Source organism: Spermophilus citellus, assembly GCF_964194105.1.
Source record: "Spermophilus citellus genome assembly, chromosome: 12".
In the NCBI taxonomy this organism is placed as follows: Eukaryota; Metazoa; Chordata; class Mammalia; order Rodentia; family Sciuridae; genus Spermophilus; species Spermophilus citellus.
In genome coordinates, this window is record NC_138198.1 from 123,669,056 (window position 1) to 123,694,353 (window position 25,298).

Here is a 25,298-nt window from a genome sequence, read left to right on the forward strand (position 1 = left end):
GAATAATGTGTTTCAAGAACTAAATGAAAATTACTACCAAACAACATTGCTATATCTAGCAAAGCTATCCTTCAGAATTGAAGGAAACTTAAAACCTTTCAAGATAAGTATAAACTAAAAGAATTTATAACAACTAAGCCAATGACTCAAAATATCTTAAAAAATCTTACACAGAGAAGTTAAAAAACAAAAACACCAGAGCTCAGAAAAGATAAATCTCATTAAAAGAGTAATTAAGTAAAAAAAAAAAATAGAATTAGATTAAACATTAGAAATAAATCAAAAAGACAAGAAACAATAAACATTTCTCTATAATAACTCTAAGTATAAAAGGTCTCAGATCTTTAATTAAAAGACAGACTCGTAAAGTAGATTTTTAAAAAAGACTCAACTGCACGTTATTTGCAAGAAACAAATTCCTCAAAGATGGGAGACTTCCCCAAATGCATTCTGCTGTCATGTATAGCTAATTATAACAAATAAAAAATTAAAAAAGAACCACTGAGATCATGAAGTAGAAAAGCAACTGGGAAAAAAAGATGAAGACTTGAAGAGAGCAGAAAGGATAGGAGGAAAGCAATATTCAAATTAATAATGACTGGGACTGGGGATGTGGCTCAAGCGGTAGCGATCTCGCCTGGCGTGCGTGCGGCCTGGGTTCGATCCTCAGCACCACATACAAACAAAGATGTTGTGTCCGCCGAAAACTAAAAAATAAATATTAAAATTCTCTCAAAAAAAATTAATAATGACTGAAAATTATACAGGAATACAGACACAGACAGACATGAGTGTTGCATTGAAAAGTCCTAGGCAAAATAAATTTTAAAAACAAGTGTGCAGAGTAATACACTGTAATGAAACTATGAAATACCAGAGAAAAGATTTTTTTAAATTTAAAAACAAAAAAAATATAGAGGGAAAAAATACACTGATGCATCTATGTTTCGGTGACATTATATCTGCAGTACCTAGAACAGTGTCTGGCTTAGAATGGATTCTCAATAAATATCTGTAGAAGAAAAAAAAAGAAGAACAAATCCTAAATGTGGGACAAAGATGATGTACAAAAACATTCACTGCTGTACTATATATGAAAATAAAAAATTGGAAACAGTTTATATGATAGAAAACTGACTAAGTAATTGTTACAAAAATCATGTTATAAAATTGTGGTGGAATATTATGCAATGATTAAATATTGTAAGTGACATGTTTATAAAAATGTGACAAATGCTTGTAATATAATAAAAAAGTAAGAAGCAAAAAAAATACAAAGAAATTATAATTTAGCTGGTAGCAAACTACTCAAAAGCAGAAGTCTAACAAGAATTAAGCAACACTGGAAAAGTACTAAGGACACACAGCAGTCATTCTATAATTCTATTTTAGGAAAATTATTATTCAAGAGTAAGGTGAAGGGCTAAAGATGTAGCTCAGTTAGTAGAGTGCTTGTCCAGCATGTGCAAAGTCCTGAGTTTGATCCCCAGCACCACAAAAAAGTAAAGTGAAATCAAAACATTTCCAAACATAGGCACAAAGTCAGAAAATACTGAAAAACTTACTTTAGTAAAAAGTACTCAATCACACTAGGGATATAGTTCAGTGGTAGAGTGCTTGTCTGACCCTGTGTTGGACTCCTAGCACCACCAAAAAAAAAAAAAAAAAACAGTGTGTGGGTGTGTATGGTGTGGGGCTAAACCTAAATATTTACCAGTTAAAAAAAAAAAAAAAAAGGCTATTCAAGCTTAACAATATGGAAGAATAAACTAGGTGGACCTCAAATCCTACCACGAAATGAAAAGAACAACTGGTAAAATCATGTGTGGTATGACATATAGTTTTTAAAAAGAGAAAACAATAGTATATCATACTTAAAGGTATGTATATAGTAAACATACATTAAAAAATGGATGGGAAGGACACAGACCAACTTTATGAGTGGCCACGCTGCACTGGAGGAAGAAGAGTGAAGAGAAAAGAAAGAAGCTTCCACTCTGCAGTATTTCTATTTGTGTGAATAAAAATAGATCACAAGTGGGCCAAAAGTATAGCTCAGTGGTAGAGTGCTTTGCCTGGCATGCTCGAGATTCCAGGTTTGATCTTCAGAACCACAAAAATAAATAAATAAATACATTAAAATGGATCAGAAGTAAAAAAAATGGCAAAATACAAACATTTGTTATACATAGTACATACAAGAATGTTAAAATATAATAAAGCAATTCAATTGCTAGACTTACTAAGCTAAAGGAATTTAGTAGTATATATTTCCTAAAAAGAACAAATAACATTTTTTTAAAATAGTACATATTTCCTAGAATTGACATGTATTTTTATGGAATATTGTTTTTTTATATCTCCTGCAAAAGGTCGAGTAATTTAATTCTGGAAGACTAATAAAAGAACCCATTACTAGTTCTCAAAACAAAACCAACCGCCACCTTAACCATCTCCAGACAGCTGTTGTAAGTTTCAGCTTTCACTTGTGGCAATGGGTGGGACAACATGTGCAGGAACACTTTCTGACTTTCTCCTTGCAGCAGTGGACTGGCCTGTGCAGATTTCCAACTGGCAAAAAAGGAAAACATCCAAGATGTGTAAGGCAAGTCAGAGCTAAGAAAAGACTGCAAAGCATACTGAAGGAGACATCTTCCTACTCTACTTCCTCCAGCAGGGATGTAACTAAACAGACTACTGGAAATTACTTAAACACTTGTTTTAGAGTAGAAAATGTTCTCAAAGAGAATTTTTTAAAATTCCTTTTAAAATCTCATAATTAATGTTAAACATGTAATAAATTTATTATTACAAAGCAATGAAGATATTAATTTCTAAACAGGAATTTTCTCCAATGTCCTCAAAACAAATTAATCAACAATAGTGCTTTTCAAACTTCCATTTAAGAAAAAGGTATAAAATAATAAAACTTATAAAACTTGAAATGTAAACTATCAATTAAAACTTTAAAGGTAAATAAATGTGTTTGAACATTTGGTCTGGATGGACATCAAAACAAATGTATAAAAATCCAAAGGTTACCATTTTGATTATGGGCATGACATTTTTAAAATGTACTCTTAAATAAACTATGTGGGGCTGGGGTTGTGGCTCAGTGGTAGAGCACTTGCCTAGTATGTGTGAGGCTCTGGGTTCGATCCTCAGCACCACATAAAAATAAATAAAATAAAGGTATTGTGTCCAACTACAACTTAAAAATAATTTTTAAAAAAAACTATATGTATACAATGCAGCTATACATATATAGTTTACAAGTCAGATATATGGAAAAGCAATTTAAACTAACAGTAATAAAGATTTAAGGTCATTTTAATTCTCATTACCCCTAAACTTACACACACACACACACACACACACACACACACAGAGAAAAAGACACACACAGTGTCATACAATAATAGAATCATATTAAGAAAGAAAATATTACATCTTTGAACAAATGCAGATGATTTCTTTTATTAGAGGGAAATGCTGATGATAGGAAAAGCTACACAAGGCTTGGTCAGCTAGCTCCACTAATTCTAAGAGATTCTTCTCTCCCTGAAAAAGAAGCACAATAGGATAATAAATGTTAAGTTCATATAGAATAAAATTCTTAATAGCTAACTAAGAAACTCAGAAAAATTATTCAGAGACCCTGAGATTGTTCATATTTGCATACATGTACATCCACTTTCTCAACAAGCAACCTAAAAATAACAAACTGGGAGTAGCTCTGGGAATTCCTGGTTGAGACCACACAGACTATGCTGTTTCACACCAGCAGGCCGGAAGCTGCAACATAGTTGCCTAGTTCTTTAACTACTAGCTTGTGTCCATGCATCCCCTGCTAAAGGCAGGGTGAGGGTACTTTATTATCCATCGCCCTCTTCTAACACCCTGACCAGTCCTAGTAGGAACATATAGGACATTTGATACATTGTAATTAAATTACCATGCAGAGTACTACAGAAATACTTCTCCTGAAAGACATAGAACAGTGGATCAAGGTACTAAAAAGGAAAAGAAAGAAAGTAAAAGAGGAGGAGGAGGAGGAAGAAAAAGTAAATAAGTAAATAAAGGAAAATTATAAATATGAGATTCAGATATACTTCTCTAGGGTCCAAAAGAACAGGATTTTTGTCTCTAATTCTTCGATACCTTCAGGATCCATTCTGATATACTCAGACAGTAAAACATTATTGTAGTCAACGTCATCTCTAAGACCCACTAACCCTCTCATTGACAGCATACCAAGTAATGCCCTAACAGTGTTTTATTTAAAGGGATAAATACAAATATATAACTATTACTACAACATTATACCTAAAGTATCTTATTATTTTATAAGCAATGTAGTTCATAACTGCATTCAATAAAAAAAACAGGGTTCTAAGTATGAATATGTAATAAGTGTCTATAAAATAAAAAATGTCAGCAAATATTCCTTAAAATGGTCCTCATAATTCTATGGTTACATCAATCATCACTTAGTTTGTATACAGAAAGTTACTTCATTTAGGTACTCACTATTAAGTATTAAGATACTTGTAATTAAATATTTCTTTATTTGAACACTGATATTTGAATAAGCACCATTCATTAATGTGAAGTATTTGTTTTATTTTTATACAAATCATGTCCTTACTTTAATCTACTAATAGATCCACTCAATAATAACATATCTCATCTGTAGCAATTCAATTTTTATATATCCATTAACTTGTATAGGTTAAATTTTCTGAATACTTCATTATAAGTTTTTAAAAGAGGTATCAACAAACATCTTACCTCCTTCCCCACATCAGACAAGAAGTTACAGGTACATTCAATTGAATAAACAGCCTCTGCAGCTCGTTTATAAATACTGTAGTTTTCAGAATTCAGCTGTTCCAAATAGGCCACAACGGCTTCGTGAATAGTTGGATATTCCAATGAAATAGGCATGTCCAAAGAAAGAAGAAATAATGCTGTTGACATCGTCTCTGGTAAAAACTCACTTGCCTTGATAAATCAAAAAAAATTAGAATTTTGTTTAAGAAATAATTTTATAAAAATATGATAAGACTATAATCTTAATCTAGTCCAACTTCCTTTTTAATAATTCTCTACTACAAAAATCTAGGCTTTTTTCAAAGAAAATTCTATTTTCCAACATACCATCTACCACTATGTCATTGTGCTATGAAATTTTTTTCTGCCCAAAATGTCTTACATCCAAACATCAATTCTTTCTGAAAGCCCAGAATACTGAGTACTTTCTTCTTCCCTTCCCCAAACTAACACCCAGAATTACTCTCTTCCTAAGCTCTGTACAGTTTATCCTTCAAGTACAGGACAAGTCCTTCTTCTCTAAGTAATTACATATATATGCTCACCACTTTCCACAATGACCCAATACAAGTCTGCGACAACAACACTCCCCTTCCCAAAATGAACACAAACACTGAGATACTACTTATGTACTACATATTAAATTGACTAACATTGAATCAGGTAGAACTAGAGTGATCTCAACAGAAATCAACTTTTTGTCTTGTCATTTAAAGGGAAAATACAGGGCTGGGGATGTGGCTCAAGCAGTAGCACTCTCGCCGGGCATGCGTGCCGCCCGGGTTCAATCCTCAACACCACATACAAACAAAGATGTTGTGTCCGCCGAAAACTAAAAAATAAATATTAAAATTCTCTCTCTCTCTCCCTCTCTCTCTCTCTTTCAAAAAAAAAATAAAGGGAAAATACAACATATTCAAAACAGTTCTAGAATACTTATAAAATACAATTTTTATTATATTATACTTGATTAGATATATTTTATAACTTAAAGGATTTAAAACTAAATCAGCTATTTTTTAGTGATTCTAGTTTGTGGTAAAATTCTAAACATTAAAGAACTGAAAAGTCTATATTGAGACACCATTTAACAGGTTCACTAATACGGCTGAAAAGCTGTCTTTATGAAGAGGGTGCTGGTCAAGATTAATTTTATGGATGGTATGCTTTAAAGATAATCATGAATGTCTAATATTAAGAGCTGAATCAATTAAAAACTGGCTGAAATAAAATAAGGTTGTCAAATGAAGATCCAAAACTAAAGGAACTGAATTTTTAGGTCACAAAGCAAAAGAAAGCTCTAGACTAAGTAAGACAGACACTATGAGAAAGCAAAGAGAAATTTATTACTTTATAAAGAACTAGTGGTGGGGGGAGCAGTAAATTATCCACTTGCCTATGAGACACTCACTCAGGATTTATTAATTGAGCTCCCACTACGTTCTCCCATATGTCAGGCACATTCAGATCCTCAAAATACAGCAGGAAGCAAAACCAAACTTTAACTGTGGCCCTCATGAAGCTGACATTCCTTCGGGGAAGGCAGAGGGTGAAACAAACCCACCCCCAAAATCCGTCAGATGTGGCTAGAAGTGCTAAGATGTTTTGAAACGGGTATGGGTAGGGGTGGAGGCAGGGGAAGCACTGGCACTTGAAAGCTGAGGTAGAAGGCCTTTCTAACCTAGCGACATGTGAGCAGAAACCCGACAGTCAGAAGCCATGTGGATATCTGGAGGGAAAGCAGTCGTGGAGGAGGAAACTTCAAGTACAAAGACTCGGAGAGGCTACATTTTGGCTGCAAGGAGCTCAGGGTAGATAAGTCTGGCCCACAGAGACAGAGAGGAGTGGCATGCCACATCAGGTAAGATTCTGGATTGTGGTACGTACTGGCTCACTGATGAAAACTGCTGGAAGGTTTTGACAAAGGATCAGTGTGTGGAGAAAAATGGTCAAGTGCAAAGGTGGAAGCTGGGAAAACAATGAGGAGTTCACTGCAATAACCCAGGTGGAGCTGGAGGATGAGTGCGATTCAGTTCAAATTCAGATAGATATTCAAGGAGAAATGGCAAATTCTGCCCAGGGATTGGATCTAGGTGTGACTGAGAGACAGCAATCGAGGCCACCTCTAAGGTTTTTTGCCTTGATCAATAGTTGATCAAGGGGCCATATATATAAATGGTGAAGACAACATTTGGGTAGAGAGACCAAGAGTTAGGTTTGGGACATGAAGCTGGAGGTATTGTCAGGAAGTAAAAACATCAGAAAGAATACTGGATTACGTGAGTTTGGAGTCAGGTGACATGTCTGATCTGGACAGATACATTTGGGAAATGTCAAACAGAGATGGCATTTAAAGATCATAAATGGGATGACATCTTATGAGGGCCTTGGTCAGTCCTGGAATTCTACCTTTTTAACAGGAAGATAAAGAAGAATTAGCAAAAAAAAAAAAAAAAAAAAAAAGGCTTGGTTACTTGAACACCATGCTAAAATACTATATCACAGTGGATCTAACTCCGAAAAATCTGGGTTTTAGTTTTTAAAAATGTTCTCTAACTTTAGTCAAAAAATAATAACTGCTATGAAATTGAACAAGTATCAAGCAAAACCTACATTTTATAGCACTCAATGAACACTTACTTCCTTTCTGTCCTCCTTTCACTTCACCAAAGAATTCTGACCTTTTTACTCCGCATATCTACATCTGAAACTGTCCCTTCAGTAACTCAAAACACAGTCCTAAGTAAGGTCGGAAGCTTAATCCTGGCAAGGCTCCATATGATAATCACATTCATACCCCAGACTTAAATCAGCTGATTACAAGTATAAGCATGAATCACATGTTGTTTAGAACTGAAAGTAAAGGTGTTACAGTGTGCATCCATCACCGATGATGGATGAGAAGAATCAACATCTCCTGCACTGAGGGGTCGGAGGTCTATTGCCAATCAGAGCAGAGATGGCATTATCTAAGAGCTGGATAATGAGTGCAGACTTTCCCTAACCTAGACCTCAGACCTCATGAACCAGAATATGCAAAATGTGATTAACAATATTTTTAGGAGATATGTTTCTACATTGCACTGAATTAATCAGCTGTACCATGAAAAGCCAAAACTGTGATATATAAATATTTCCTTACCCTCAGTCAGCTTTGCTCACTGAGTAAGAGTAATAGCAGTTATCAGACTACTCTATGATGCTGATTCCAACACAATACAATCCAACTGTATGATACAGTTGACAGGATACATAGGTTTTCCATTAGTTCTTCATCCTATAAATTGATCACTGATAATAAGTCCTTATTTATTATACACATATTTACAATAGTTATAAATAATAAATTATTACAGAAGCAACAGTTTTCACTTATAAAAGAGACAGTACTTTTAACTCTCATTTTCAGATGTTTTTCAAAATAAAATTACCTTCATTTGGTTTATAAGTTTGGTAAATTTACCAAACCAAAATATTTTTTGCCAAATTATCTTCATTTAAACCTATACACGAGTGCTCTCCTATGTCATTTAAAATCAAAAAAATATCAGTTTCAAAAAGATCTCTGAGGTCAATTTACCAAATTCAGTAAGTCCCTACACAGATCTATGTTCATAAATAGGAATTCAAAAAAACACTTTAAAGGTTTCAAGTTCTACTTCAATTGTTGGTGGGCTAGCAACAGGCAGAGGGCAGCAAAACCTTATATTTATGTAAACTGAAGAAACTTAAAAGCACAGTAATCATATTTTTGTTTAGATCATTTTAAAAGTTCTTGGTTAATCAAAGCAACCTATAACCACCTATAAACCTTAATTACAATCCCCTACAATGAGCAAAATTGTTTTAATGAAGCTCCAAATTATATATTTAAGAGCTACCAAAAAGTATAGGTATTTTTTTTTCATAAAGAAAATTACCTTCAAAACAAAAGCATGGAGTATCAACTTCGCATTATTCTTTTTTTTATTGGTTGCTCAAAACATTACAATGATCTTGACATATCATATATCATACATTTGATTCAAATGGGGTATGAATTCTTATTTTTCCCACGTGTACAGATTGCAGGATCACATTGGTTACACATCCACGTTTATACATACAGCCATACTAGTGTGTGTTGTATTCTGCTGCCCTTCCTATCCCCTTCCTATCCCCCTTCCCCTTCCATCATCTCTATCCCATCTACTGTAACTCATTTCTCTCTCTCTCTTTTTCCCCCTTCCCCCTCACATCCTCTTATATGTAATTTTGTATAACAATGAGGGTCTCCTTCCATCTTCTATGCAATTCCCTTTCTCTCTCCCATTCCCTCTCACCTCTCGTCCCTGCTTAATGGTAATCTTCTTCTCATGCTCTTCCTCCCTGCTCTGTTTTGAGTCACCCTCCTTATATCAAAGAAGATATTCGGCATTTGTCTTTTTAAGGATTGGCTAACTTCACTTAGCATAATCTGCTCTAATGCCATCCATTTCGCTGCAAATGCCATGATTTTGTTATTTTTTAGTGCTGAGTAATATTCCATTGTGTATAAATGCCACATTTTTTTATCCATTCATCTATTGAAGGGCATCTAGGTTGGTTCCATAGTCTAGCTATTGTGAATTGTGCTGCTATGAACATTGATGTAGCTGTATCCCTGTAGTATGCTCTTTTTAGGTCTTTTGGGAATAGCTGGGTCGAATGGTGGTTCCATTCCCATCTTTCCAAGGAATCTCCATACTGCTTTCCAAATTGGCCGCACCAATTTGCAGTCCACCGGCAATGTACAAGAGTACCCTCTTCCCCACATCCTCGCCAGCACTTCTTGTTGTTTGACTTCATAATGGCTGCCAATCTTACTGGAGTGAGATGGTATCTTAAAGTGGTTTTTAATTTGCATTTCTCTGATTGCTAGAGATGGTGAGCATTGTATTTGTTGATTGATTGTATATCCTTCTCTGAGAAGTGTCTGTTCAGATCCTTGGCCCATTTGTTGATTGGGTTATTTGTTTTCTTAATGTTTCATTTTTTTGAGTTCTTTGTATATTCTGGAGATTGGAGCTCTATCTGAAGTGTAAGGGGTAAAAATTTGTTCCCAGGATGTAGGCTCCCTATTTACCTCTCTTATTGTTTCTCTTGTTGAGAAAAATCTTTTTAGTTTGAGTACGTCCCATTTGTTGATTCTTGATTTTAACTCTTGTGCTATAGGTGTCCTATTAAGGAATTTGGAGTCCGACCTCACGAGATGGAGATTAGAGCCAACTTTTTCTTCTATTAGACGCAGAGTTTCTGGTTTGATTCCTAGCTCCTTGATCCATTTTGAGTTAACTTTTGTGCATGGTGAGAGAAAGGGATTCAGTTTCATTTTGTTGCATATGGATTTCTAGTTTTCCCAGCACCATTTGTTGAAGATGCTATCCTTTCTCCACTGCATGCTTTTAGCACCTTTGTCTAATATAAGGAAGTTCTAATTTTGTGGATTGGTCTCTGTGTCCTCTATTCTGTACCATTGGTCTACCCGCCTGTTTTGGTACCAGTACCATGCTAGTTTTGTTACTATTGCTCTGTAGTATAGTTTAAAATCTGGTATCACTATACCGCCTGTTTCACTCTTCCTGCTTAGAGTTCGGCGGATGGGATCGCTCCAAAGCGAAATCAGCGACAACAGGGGTGTGACCCTCAGCCCTCCCTCTCCATACAGTTGGGAAATCTCAAAAATCTCTCCCCAGCTCTGGGTGATTATCGGAGCCGAGGGAAAATTCACATTATTCTATCATGAACCCAGATCAAAAAAAAAAAAATTACTAACTTCTATTCTAATTAATTCTATCCAAATAAGCATATAGATTAAGAAAATACAATAAACTGTATGATATAGTTGACAGGATACATAGGTTTTCCATTAGTTCTTCATCCTATAAATTGATCATTATATTTATTTATTATATACGTATTTATAATAGTTATAAATAATAAATTATTACAGAAGCAACAGTTTTCACTTATAAAATATTATTCTACAAAGAAAGATACCCACATTTTAAATATAATTATAATCTTATATGACTATAATTCTTCCATTTTTAACGTTTATACCTTAGAAAATTCTCATTCTTCAAAACAAAAAACTAATACTTCTGCCGGACGCAGTGGCACACTCCTGTAATCCCAGCAGCTTGGGAGGATGAGGCAGGAGGATCATAAGTTCAAAGCCAGCCTCAGCAAAAGTGCCCCTGAGTCCAATTCCCAGTACCCAAAAGAAAAATTACTTCAGAAACATGACTAATGAATAAAAGTTAAAAATTAATAAGTGATATGGTTTTCTATAAAGCAAAACATAATATTTAAAATTTAATGTTCTATTCTTGTTTTCACATATGATCTAGTAATATGAATCATTTTGAATACACTTATAAAATGGAATAGTGTTTTGTGATAAAAATGAACAAACTGCTGAGCCCATTGGTGCGTACCACCTGTAATCCCAGCTGCTTGAAAGGCTGAGGCAGGAACACTGAAAGTTAGAGGCCACCCAGCCTATGCAACTTAGCAAGGAAGACCCTGTCTCAAAATAAAAAGAGCTGAGGATATGACTCAGTAGTAAAGCATTTACTTAGCATACACAAGGCCCTGAGTTCAATCCCCTCTAACTAACACCGCAAAATATAATAACAAGAAATTATTGCTACAAGCAACAATAATGATGAACAATAATAATAAAAACAAATTACTAAAACAAACAACAACAGTATGAATCCTAAAAAAAAAAAAAAAAGTCCACTTAAACAATGTTCAAAAACAAGCAAACTGATCTATAGTGATAGAAATCCTTCCTAAAGAATTTTAGTTTTAGGGAGGAGGAAGAAGTAATGAATTGAAGGGAAGAAGGTTTTGAAATGCTACTGTTTTAACAAGAACTTTTTTCAGGCTGGGCGTGGTGGTGCATACCTGTAATCCCAGGGGCTCAGGAGGCTGTGGCAAGAGGATTGTGAGTTCAAAGCCAGCTTCAACAATTTAACGAGGCCCTAAGCAACTCACTAAGACCCTGTCTCTAATTAAAAAATATAAGAAAGGGCTGGAGATGTGGCTCAATGGTTGAGCACTCCTGGATTCACTACCTGGTGCCAAAAAAAAAAAAAATTTTGTTCAGGGTGGGAAAGTCACTTTCTTAAAACAGATGGCTTCACTTGCTAAAAAGTGCATCAAGGTATATACACTTTTGTAAACCACTACATTATGTATAATGAAAAAGCAAGTCTTTATAGACTTTTTATAGTTTTTCTTTTAACAATATATTAAAAATCAGTTGAAAAATGATAGCCAAATTACACTATCATACTATACAATTTCAGAAACTGTGATTAGCAAGACATAGAAAAGTTATCGGCCTACATTTTTCAAATTTTGAAAACTGTTTAATTTTAGTAATATTCTCCCATATAACCTATCTTTTCCATATACTATATTTTTTGTATCCATTCTGTAGTAAAAATAATGAAATCTGTGAAACTGTATTATTTTAAAATTATGCTTATAATAAAAACATGTTTGAGCATTCTCTGTCTCTGATAATGTTAATTAAGAACCTAAGAATCCAAAATGAGTAAATATGGATATGTACATATTTTAAAAGGTTATTCATTAAAACATATGCACAATAAAAACCCTAAATGTCTAATTTCTAGAATGCTTATGCAAACTACAGAATATCTTTATGATGAAATATTTAGTACCCATCAACATTTATGAAGTGCCTAAGTAACTGGAACATGTATATTAGATAATAGTAAGTGTTAAAACAATAATTTCTACAGATGCTCTCAATTTGATTATTTCCCCCAGTGCTAGGACCTTCAAAACCTTGGGAACTCTACATACACACACTCTTGCTACATTCCTACCCTTCATTCTGATTTTAAAGATAAAAGAAAGAAAAGAAAAAAAGCCTCAAAACTAATATTAGATGAGGAGGTTTCAAGATGGCAGAATAGAGCCGGTCACCTTCCTGGCTGCTCCATGGCATGAAACCAAGAAAGCAGACCGGCAGTCTCTCAGCACTCAGCAAGGTGGGTGGACAACAAAGGTGGGGGAAGGGGTGGGGGCTTTACTGGAATTTATTACTGGACACTCAGAACAGACTGGGAACTCTCAGGAGGTGGGATATAATAAAATAAGGAAGAGATCTCCAGTACCACAGTCACTGGAGACACCAGCCAGAGGGGTCTCTCCACAAGCAAAGTGGAGGGATAGGGAATTAAAGGAATCCAAATTTTTAGGAGGCCAGAAGTGTGTCTTGGTACAGAGCATTGCGAGATCAAAGACACTACCCAACTAAACTGAAAGGTGAGATGCACCATATCCTTCTATGGGAAAGAAGCAGCCATCTCTCTCACGGCATTCAATGACAGAGTGAGGAACCATTCTGTAGCAGCAGTGCAGGGACCAGCATCTGAGGGAGCTGAGTCCTGGCACCCAAGTCTGGCCTGAAATACAGACCTGGCAAACCCACACTGCACGACATAGAGTGTGTCTAAGTGACCAGGGGGAAATCCACATGGAAAGAGGTTTACGCAGGGGACAACTAACTAGTCAGGGAAACCCACCCAGCTCTCCCCTTCCCTTTTAATCCAGCTGCTTGCAGGACCAATTGTGAGAGATGCACATGGCCAGGAAACTGAAAGGGTGGGGGCAAAAGAGACTAAGTTTGAAAACAAAACCCAAGACCAGGAAACACAAGGTCTACAGGTGATATAGGAGACGAAGAATGGGTTCCTCCACCATGTGAGTGGAACCCAGGGTAGATCCTGGGGTGCAGTCTTCAAGGGAGGACCAGCAAGTGCTGAGCCTTGGAGGTGCACTGATTTAACATCTCCAGACCAAAAGGCATCCAACGAAGAGCCTGAAGTCTACCTAAGAGTGAAGCCCCACTCCAGGAGTTCTGCCTACAGGATTTCCTCTCTCACTCCAGCAACCCCACCCTGAGGGTGGAGCAAGCTTCACACTCTAGACCACCTCTAGACCACCGCACCTAACGCTGCTGCGAATGGAGGCTGGGAATCTTCTCAACTCCAATGGAAACAATTCTTTAACTTCTCACTGAGATCTCCCCCCCCCCCTTTTTTCTTTTCTCTGCTTAATTGTGACCACAATGGTTCATGGACATTTATACATAATCATATTTGGTATTGTTTTTGTTTTCTCACTTCTAACATTTTGAAAACAGTTATTCATGGAACAGTTTTCTAAGGACTAGGAAAACTCGTTACTTTCCCTTGAATCTCTTTCTCTTTTTTTCTAACAGCCAATCTCTATTGTTCTTTCAGTCTTCCTTTATTTTTTTCTTATATCTTCTCTCCTCTTCCCTCATAATCATCACATCCTACATCACTTCTGTTTTTTCCCTGTCCACCACTTGAAATGGTAAACCCTTTTGCAAACTTGCCATTATAGGGAATAACCGATCACATCATTTCTGTTCATCGTGACAACACTGTAGACATCATAGCAGGAACTATTTGGTTTAATGCTGTATATTGTTTCCATTGGTTATTGTTGTTATTTCTCTCCTCCTAAATGGGAAGGTACTAAAAACCTTCCAGGACACTTCATTCCACAGTATAGAAACTCTATTGCCTCACATCCATATTGTTAGATGGGCGGACACACAAAGAACACGAAAAAGCATGGGAACAAACTGCCTCAAACAAACCAAGATACTTCAGTAACAGATTTCACTGCCACCACAGTGGAAGAAATGTCAGAGAAAGACTTCGGAATGAACACAGTTAAACTAATCTGCAAGGTAAAGGACAATGTAAGGAGTGAAAGCAGAGAGAAAATATACAGAAACTGAAATATCACTTCAATAAAGAGAAAGAGATTCTGAAAAAAATCAAGCAGAAATTCTCAAAATGAAGTAATCAATAAACCAAATCAAAAATTCAATGGAAAGCATCACCAGCAGATTAGACCACTTGTAGACAGTTTTAGACAATAAAGACAAAATATGTAATCCTTTTTTATTTTGGTACCAGGAATTGAACCCAGGGGCACTCAACCACTGAGCCATATCCCCAACCCTTTTTTGTATTTTACTTACAGACAAGGTCTTGCTGATTTGCTTATGGCCTCACTTAATTGCTGAGGCTGGCTTTGAAATCAAGTTATTAAAGAAAGGAAACCAGGTAAGTCAAACATACTGACTTAGAAAGCTAACTTACTAGTAAGTCTTATCGTTTACACAAAACTAAATTCTATGGGACCAATTCTAACTTACTAGTTTTACATCCAGCATGTAATACTGCTAGCCCAGTATATAGGCAATCAACTAAATATTCATGAATGGACAAGTGAAGGAATAAGCAAATGAATATTCAGAATTACAATCAACATGTGCAACAAAAACGACTGCTAGAGCTGGAGATATAGCTCAGTTGGTAGAGTGCTGGCTTCGAATGCACAAGACCCTGGGCTCAATCACCAGTACCACAGGAAAAAAAAGTCAAAATGTTAGTTATATCAATTTGTACATTTAAAATAATTGTATGAAAATAAATGAGTAAATAAAATATTTTTATATACTCTTATTTTAAAAATGGGTCTTTTAGTAGAACACATTGGCACCATGAAATGATCAAAAGAAATTTACAAGAGAGCATGTATTTAAAATTCAGTGAACTACAAGTAACAGCATCCTCTACCTTACCTTTTCAACAGGGAGCAGTGTTTGCAACAGGCGAACCGCAAACAGTGAGGTGCTGACAAAGGCCATTCTGTGGTGCACCAGCAGCATCTCTGTTTGCTCCAAATCAACGCTACTCTTATGGTAGCACATGGTTTCTCCAAGGGACCCAAACACCAGGAGCAGTTTTTCTTTCTGAAAACATTTAAATAACAGAAAATTGAGGAAAATGACCAATTTTAGGAGTCCATGTAAAAATGCCATTGAGATGAGTTTAAAATATCATTAAGCAGCAAAATCAACCAAAACAAAAATTTGGTCTTCTCAGTGAATAACCAATGTCTGCTAAGATAATAAAAAAATAGAAAAGAATGATAAGTATACATACATTCTTAAGAAAAACTAACAATTTTTAAGATTTCAATGATTTCTTGTAATAATGACCAAAAGATAATGATAAAAAACAATAGTTCCAGGAACCATACATTCCTCCTAGCGTCTAATGCTCACCTGTTCCAACTTGGAACACGCACATGGAGCTAGCTCTCTTCAATCTGCATCAGGCAGCCGAAAGGGTGCCCAGTGCATGTGCAAGCATAAAGGGGAAAATGCATTAGCACAGGAGACATGATCCCTGTCCTCAAATTGATCCTAACCTTATTAAATGAAAATGAGAAGCCAAAGAATTAAAAAGCATTTAAATATCAAATTACATAAATTCTTCCTGATTAAAGGTCTCTTTTTTACTTTGTTTCAAGTAGAAAATGTTCTGCCATCATAAATTCCTAAACAACTGGTCCTTAAACAGAAGCTATGCCTTTTAAGTTGAAAGATATACATAAAAATGAAGACAAAGGCAAAGCACAAGCAGACCAGCTTCTGAATTATGTGTCCTAGATATGCTGACACAGCCCCAGGACCAGCCTCAGTGGCACAGCACGGAACAACAGCAACAAAAAGCTAGGATTCTTGCTCTTGATTTTCCACTGAAATAAAGTGCACAAAAAGGAAAACAGGAAATCAACTGAAAAGTAAGAAGAAGAAAAAATCAGCAGGTCAGTTGGGAATTTAGAAGCAATGAGGCATCAGAAAGAAGAAAAGGTGGGCTGGGGTTGTGGCTCAGTGGTAGAGCACTCGCCTCGCACGTGCGAGACCCTCAGCACCACATAAAAATAAATAAGTGAAATAAAGGTATTGATTGTGTCCAACTACTACAACTAAAAAAATAAACAAATATTTTTAAACAAAGAGGAAGAAGAAAAGGCTATGTGTCAATGACACTGCAATGACAAGTGACAGAGAAGAAATGCAAAATTGACTGGAGGACAATCCAGGAGTCTGGGGCCATCCTTACTCCTGTGAACGAGGAGTGCCAAGGGAACAAGGAAACCAGCCTGACTTCAGGCCAGAGAGCGGACAGCACATACACTGGGCCAATGTAATTTTTAAAGTGTTCATTAGTAAGTTTTATATTTAAACAAAAATTAATTCTAGTGAAAAGATCTCTTTCTCTTATTTACCTCAAGTGAAATAAAAATATTTAATTTTAGAGAGGAAAATTATTTTACTACATTGAAATGACTGAATCATAGAGTACAAACATAACCCAACTATCTGGAAATACCTAGAAACCTGAATATATATCCTCAGGTATTTAATTTCTGAATTAATAACAACAGATTTTTTTTTTCAGTGCTGGGGATTGAACCCAGGCCTCAAACATGCTATGAAAGTGCTCTACCACTGACCACGTTCCCCAACCCCATTTTTTATCCCTTTGATGCCTTAGGAAAAAATACTGCTTCTTTCCTCTTAACACTGGCAGAAGCAGGGACATTAAGAAATTTTATTTCTTTAAATATATATCCAAAGGAGAGAGATTCCTCCCTCAAGAGGCATTTATGCTTTTTAAACAAGTAAATGAAATATAATTTCAAGTAGCAATGTTTAATTTAGCATTTCTAACATACCAATTGGCACTTATAAAACAGATTTAACCTTTAAAGTAAAAATAATTCATTGAATCACAAAAGATCAGCAGCCAAAAGTTAAAAGTAAATGACTAACTTTTACAGATAAATGTTCTGGCCAAGAAATTTTAAGTTAATTTAAGAAGCAACTGATAAAGCATTCCTCACACTTCTCAGGAAAAACTCACTTGCCGAAAACCTTCAATATGTGAAAATCTCCTAAAAATACTGCAAAATAGTGTGATAACCTTAAGGACTAAAGAAAAATCAAGATTAAGGACTACTGTCAGAAACCGAAAGGCTTGAAAATATACAATATCCACTGTAAAACGCACAACTTCTCTTCTCAAAGGTTTCTGTAATTGAAAAAAATAATAAAGCTTTGGATTTTTTCACACAGGATGCTATAGTTTGGATACTGAATGTCCCCAAAGGTCTAAGTGTTGAAAGTTTGGTCCCCAGGGTGGTGCCATCAGGAGGTGCTGTGGAACTTGAGGAGGTGGGGCCTAGTGGGAGGTCCCAGGTCATAAGGGGCATGCCCTCGAGGAGGACTGTGAGACCTCTGGCCTTTCCTCTTCCTTTTGTGTCTCCTGTTACACACTCCCCACCAATGCCATCTGGTAGAGCCACCACAGGCCCAAAGCAATGAGTATGCCCAATCTTTGACTGGAACCTCCAAAACTGAGACCAAATAATCCTTTTTCTCTTTTTAAGTTCGCTACCTCAGGTATTTTATATTATACTGAGAGAAGGCTGTCTTAATTCACATAAGTACTGGTATTAGGTAAACATCTGGATTTTGTTTTATTTTGGTTTGGTTTGGTTTTGGTACTGGGGATTGAGCCCAGAAGTACTTTACCTCTGAGCCACATCCTCACACTTTTTCATGATTTTATTTGAGACAGGGTTTTGCCAAGTTACTTAGGGCCTCACTAAATTGCTGAGGCTGGCCTCAAACTTGTAATCCTCCTGCCTCAGCCTCCTGAGTCACTAAGATCACAGGTATGCCCACTGTGCCCAGCAAACATCTGTATTATCTGCATTTTATTTTACTTACTATCTTCTGACATCTATTCACAAGGATTTGAAATAGCCTGTAACAAAGTTTGACTAAATATAGACAGACCTAGATCAAAATAACACAATTTTGAAAGGAAATTTTGTAATTATAATAGCTAATATATATTTTTACGACTACCAAACTTATATCCTTGACAAGGTAAGTAAAAGAAAGAAAGGAGTAAAAGCATGGACAGAAAGATAGACCTAACATTACCCAGCATATCAATTCTTCAAGGAAGGCAAGAGCACCACTAGATAATTTCAAAATAAAAGATATAAAATAGCAAAGGATTTTTGATATATTGAAATTTCAAAATATATATGGTTTCCACTTACATAAACACATATTCTGGCAGTCCAAGATCTCTAAAATATTATCTTGTATTACAATAGTCCTAAAGCTACTGTGTATGTTGGCTACTCATGCAAAACATTACCTACCAAAACACTTATTACAAAAAAATACATTAAATATAATGCCATAATCTCCAAAATCATCACTCTTACTGAAATACAAACAGCAAGAATCAAGGCAACTTTCTGATCTCTGTACACCTTGAATGGTTATTCTAAGGTTGAATTTACCCTATGAGTAACTATACCTTTAAGTCCCTGAAAACTTACAGATAAGCCAACTTGACTCAACATTAATCATAGAAATACAAAAAAATTAAAACTCAAAACCATAATTGTTCTAAAAGAAAACATAGGAAAGAAGTCTTTGTACCCCAGATCAGGCAAAAATCTCTTATTACAACATCATAAGCATGATCCATAATAGAAGAAACTAAAAAGTGGAATCTTATCAAAATTAAGGACTTCTGCTACTCAAAAAACTAAGTGATCATCTCAACAGACACAGAAAACTATGACAAATCCAACACTTCATGATAAAGCAACAAACTAGGAATACAGAAAACTTCCTCAACTTTACAGAGGCATCTACAAAACTCTAGTTTTGTAGAACTAGTATCACTTTTAACAGTGAAATACTGAATGCCTCCCCTCAGAGATCAGGCTCTTGTCACACACTCACATGGTACCAAGGTTCCAACAAGACAACGGGGTGACATAAATCATTGCAGGGCATCCAAATTGGGCAGGAACAATAAAGATGTCTTTATCATAGTAACCTGATCCTAAATCTGTTTTCATTCATGGGTAACACGATGATATAGATAGAAAATCCTAAAACAAACAACAACTACAAGAACTAATGTGTCCACCAAGACCACAGGATAAAAAATCAATATACAAAATCCAACTGAATTTCAATATACTAGGAATGAACAATCCAAACAATAAAATTTTTAAAATAGTTCATTCACAATGGCATTAAAAAGAAAAAAATACTTAGAAGTAAAGTTACATAAAAATAAACAAGTGAGGGCTGGGGATGTGGCTCAAGCGGTAGCGCGCTCGCCTGGCATGCGTGCGGCCCGGGTTCGATCCTCAGCACCACATACCAACAAAGATGTTGTGTCCGCCGAGAACTAAAAAAATAAATATTAAAATTTCTCTCTCTCTCTCTCTCTCTCTCTCTCTCTCTCCTCTCTCACTCTCTCTTTAAAAAAAATAAATAAATAAATAAACAAGTGAGTAAATAAAGATTTTACATGACAGAAGCATCATTAACATTTTTTTAAAAATACCTTACTACCACCCTCACTATCACCTAAACAGGAACAAAAAATTGCAACATACTTCAGACAGTTCAATGTTTCTAATCTATTAGAAATTGAGAAAAAGAACAAAAACCAATGACCCAAGAGAGAAGAGATAAAAGTGTGAAGAGTTTACAGGCAAAGAGAAGGCAAATGACTCTTAAGATTACCAAAAAGATGCTCCCGATTAACCTACTACACTGACAGGCAATATCTCATCAGAATGGCAAAAACCTGACATCTGGGGCTGGGGATGTGGCTCAAGTGGTAGCACGCTCGCCTGGCATGCGTGCGGCCCGGGTTCGATCCTCAGCACCTTGTACAGACAAAGATGTTGTATCCACCGAAAACTAGAAAATAAATATTAAAAATTTTCTCTCTTAAAAAAAAAAAAACCTGACATCTGGTTTTACACTCTAGGTTGAGTCTGGGAAAGTGCTCCTTCTAGGATGCTGCTGGTAGGTGAAAGGAATGGTGCAAGTACACAGGGAACTTGACAGTGGCTACAATTAAAAATATATTTACTTTCTGGAACAGTAATCTCACTTAAATCCTCCTCAGAGACACACTTGTGCAAGCATGAAGTGACATAAGTAATTATGCATCACTCATAATTTGTACTAGCAATTATGATCATCACCAACAAACCAATGCATACACTGAAGCATCTGCAACCTATAAGGAAAAAATAAGAAGATCTCAATATTCGGACACAGAATGACCTCTGTACCTTCTACCTCATGCACACACTATGCATTTTTAAGTTATAAAAACAAGTGTACATAATATTCTACCTTTAATGTAAGATATACAAAGTTGATAAAACTCTACATGCTTTTTTTGCTTATATCTGCTAATAACTAAGAAAAAAATAGAGAGGATGAACCAGAAAATACAATTCAAATAGTTACCATTAGACAAAAAAAAACCTTAAAGGGAACAGGATGTCAGGGAGACATCACTGAGCTACATTTTTATGAAGAGAAAATTTCCAAAAGTGGAAACAAATTGAAACAACTCAATGTTGATATTATAACAGAGAAAGAATTCTTTTATGTGACTTTGAAGTACAGTATTTTGACAGTAACATATTGAGATTTAGTCTAAGTCAAAAAAAACTGCTAGAAAATCTTGAACTTTATTAGAGTCGTTCACAGTGATATTAATATTGCTATTCTAAAAAAATGTTTTATGTATGCTAAAGGTTCTAACTAAGCAATTTGTTTTATAATAGGGTCTAAGACTTTCTACAATCAAAAGTATAAAAAATACAAATTTAAAATCAGAAAAACAGCAATATGAACTCAAGATTTTTTAAATCATACATTTCCTAGTTTTGTTACTGAGAGGGAAGAATGATATCACTGTAGCTATAAACACTCCCAAAAACCCATTATTAGTTTTGATAGACCTTTCCCTATTAAAAATAATCAAAACCTCTGGAGAAATGACCTATTCAGGAATGGGGATAAAATAAGCCTAATTGTATTTCTGTGTCAGAAATAAAAGTATGAACTTCCAAAGACAAATGAAACCAGCTTAAAAGACCAAAAGTCAAATAAAATACTACTGCCCATATCCCAAACAAAACATGATTTCTTACCATATTTATAGCAAAAAGGCTGTTGTCATCCCAGATATCAGCTGAAATTGCTTCACCAATAAGTATCATATCCTCTGCAAGCAATTCTAGAACTCTCATTATCATCTGTCTACTGCCTAGGAATACAAAGAGAAAGGAAAGAAGGGAAAAGTTTTCTTATTTTCAAATCATTAGTTGAATTTTCTAGTTAGACATGCCCCCAAATTCCTTACTGCCTTTTTAAAAATTGTTTTAGAATTCTTAACAGAGATGAAAAAGGAAGTAACAATCTACAACCACCACCAAAGAATTCTGTTCCAATCATAACACTTCTTTTTTTTATTGCTGCATTAAAATTATACAAAAAGTGGGATGCGTCACGCCAGACTTGTAATGTATACAACATAATTTGACAACTCTCCTTTCCCAGGACCTTCCCTCCTCTCCCCTTAGAGTATTTCTTGGCCAAACAAATCAAATGTGCTCATAATAGTTTAAAAGATTAGAAGAAAGCAGCAATAATCTAGCAGAAAAACTGTGAGGTTAAAACAATTTTTCAAATTCAGAGACCATCCACGTTACACAGTAAATGGCACAGTACCAAGCAAGTTTAGAAGATGCATTCTAATAATTTCTAGCTAGTATTAGAAAGAAGAGGTTTTGTCATCAATAGTACTTTTCACACAGGAGTTACATGAGAAGCTATGTTTGAACTGGAACAACTAAAGGAATAATGTCCATGCAGGTGTCTGCTGAAGAAACTTTAAGATATTCCATCTAATCCCACTTAAACTCCAAAAAAGTTCCAAAAGAAACTATGTTGTCAGAGTCACACTCACCAGGACAATTTCCTTTCTCCAGAGAGTCAGAAAAACATAAAAAAAAAAAAAAAACACTTTGCATGATTCTATGTGAAATAAGCTTTCAGATAAGACATTCCTTTTCCACATCCAAAAGGTTAACTTCTAATGAATAAACAAACTACTAGATCATAGGCTGTAAGTTAATTTTTTCATTAAAACAGCTGGAGCAAGTTCTTTTAGAAACCTCTTCTCATATTGCACCATTAAAAGTTATGCAATAATTTACCACAAAAGGGCAAAAGAACATTAAGAAAATTTATGTACCAAGATATAGCTTTATAATTATCAATGTGACTTTTTACAGCAAATTAACAAAAGGTTAAATGCAAAATAGTTAAGTCTAAAACTGTTCTTCCAGTATGCCAGGCAGATAAATATAAACACATTATAATGCCAAAGTTCAGATATTCCTTCATTTCACATTATAAGCATAGGAGTCAACATGTAGTCAACTCCTTAAGTAGTTATTTATTCAATGAGAGGCAGGAGCAGACAGTTTTCTTCATTATCAAAGATTTCAATGCTATCCAAATATAAACCTTCCTCCTACTTTCCTCTCCATCACCTCAAGCAGGCAAAAATTGGCCAAAGGTCTTAAAGAACCATTAACACAGGATGCTTTTTACTTTAACAGTATAAAATAAGAAGGGCAAAACTTGCTCGTGTTCCTATCCTGACAAGTTCATCAATTACTAAAAACATACAGATTTAGAGGGGAAAAAAAATAAAATCATTACTGCTTCCAAAGCCTTCTTTCCCTCACAAAGGCTGAAGTGTTCTGAACCCAGAAGAACTTTGAGCCAAGCTCTGCATTTAGCTATCTGACTCCAGGGAAGTCTGTAATCATTCTAAACTTGTTTCCTCATTTGAAAAAGTTAGGTAAAATGGTAACTACCACTACTGGGAGGAAAAAATGGATTGGTGTGAGAAAAATGAAAAACAATGCACATAAAACCAAATACAACAGCTGAACTTAGAGGGGACCCAATACATGTGCTTTGTTACTAGACTGTCAAACATCAGTCATGTTGTTTTGCTGTTGTTACCACTCTTTAGTAAAAGAATACCTAAAACTTTTGAGCAAAAATATAACCCCAGAATATTTGTGGATTTTTTTTTTTTTGAAAGGTAAGAAGAGTCCAATTTGGGGATTTTGTTTTTAATGGTTCGTGGCCTGTAAGAAACAAATAGGAGGCATGAACAACAACTCAGAAAGTATGTGAAGAGCAAAAGCTAAATGTTTTTATTCTGATCTATTTGTGCAGTATACCTTCTCTTTTTCCAGGGCTATTTTATTGTGTGTGCTTACATTTAAAATACAAAAGTGGAGCATGTGCCAATAAAAACACGTAAGTGGAAAAGGATTTGCTATCTGCTTAGCACTCCATGCCATCCACATTGAATTAAGACATAATAAAGACCTTATTAAATTCTTAGGAATTCAAACAAAAAAATAAGCAAAAAATTTTTCTAAAGACCCTGACATACAAAAAGGAAAAAAAGAAAAAAATCCTGGAAAAAAATAGAAAACAAACACAAAACATTTAAGAGGTAGGATTTTAAAAACAACTAACCTGTTTTTAAGAGGGGAACTGCTGATTCCAGAATGAAGACACAGAACTGGGGAAGACTCAGCTGCTGGAACTGTAGTTCCAATGTGTCTTCAGTTTCTAGTTCTGGAAGATCTATGTGTCCCATATCCAAAGGTGAAAGGATAGATATCCTAGAGTTTATGTGAGCATGACTATTACTTCCGCTGTAAAGCAAACAAACAATAACCTTAAATATGGCAACAACCCTCAAGCAGATTTACTGTCTACCTGCTGCCCTTCATGTTAAGAAGCCTCACACTGGTCAAGACTATATTGCTTTATGCAACAGTTCAGGTAAGATGTGTAAAAATCCTGACAAGTTCCCAAGATTAAATTCCATAAAGAGGACTTAAAATTATACATGAAGAAGATGGGGATATAGCTCAGTGGTAGAGAGTTGCCTAGCACATGGAAAGCTCTGTTTGATCCCCAGTACTGCAAAATAAGAATAAAAAATGAAAGTTATAAATGAAGCCAAAAACCATTTATATTTTGTTTTTCAAAACTATCTTGAAACATGTCAACATTTGTATAGTGACAATCAACACTAATAATAACCCACAATTTCTAAAAGAAAACAAGCAGATTTACAGCAAAGCTCTTATATAATCAATTTGCAAAGGCCAAACTAAATAGTTCATATAGTTTCATAGATATTCTGTGATTTTTACCAAACATTCTCTGTAAGCCAATGTTAGCAACTAAAGAATATTTCCAGAAAAACTTCATGGGAATGGATTACTTTATTTAGTACATTCAACATTATATAATGATTTTGAAAATGCATCCAAAAAATGGAACATCTCATCTTCCTTGGCTTTCTTTACTGACAAATTCTTAACTCGGGTCTCAAAATTTTTACTTTTGATGTGAAGCTTAATCACAGAGATACACAAATGCTAATTAACATTTAAGACTCCCCAAATTTTATACTTGTTTTTTCATATCTTCAATTTTAAGATTCTAAACATCGCAAAATACAGAAGTGGACTGGATTCTATCAGTCTCTGGAAGACTTGTGAGGAAGTTGTTCACTCAGGAGTAAAAATGTCTAGGCACGAAATGC

The 25,298-nt window shown here is 35.2% G+C and overlaps 1 protein-coding gene across 1 annotated transcript in view; it reads right to left on the reverse strand.

Moving 5' to 3' along the window:
- Positions 1 to 25,298, reverse strand: part of RTTN (rotatin) — a 157,447-nt gene that overhangs the window by 117,970 nt on the left and 14,179 nt on the right. The window contains exons 9-14 of the mRNA XM_081263672.1: positions 24,215 to 24,396; positions 21,799 to 21,914; positions 15,524 to 15,694; positions 4,792 to 5,004; positions 3,449 to 3,561; positions 2,445 to 2,571 (exon numbers count right to left, since the gene is read on the reverse strand). Of these exons, the coding sequence (XP_081119798.1) occupies positions 2,445 to 2,571; positions 3,449 to 3,561; positions 4,792 to 5,004; positions 15,524 to 15,694; positions 21,799 to 21,914; positions 24,215 to 24,396 (922 nt within the window). The remainder of the gene's footprint in view (positions 1 to 2,444; positions 2,572 to 3,448; positions 3,562 to 4,791; positions 5,005 to 15,523; positions 15,695 to 21,798; positions 21,915 to 24,214; positions 24,397 to 25,298) is intronic.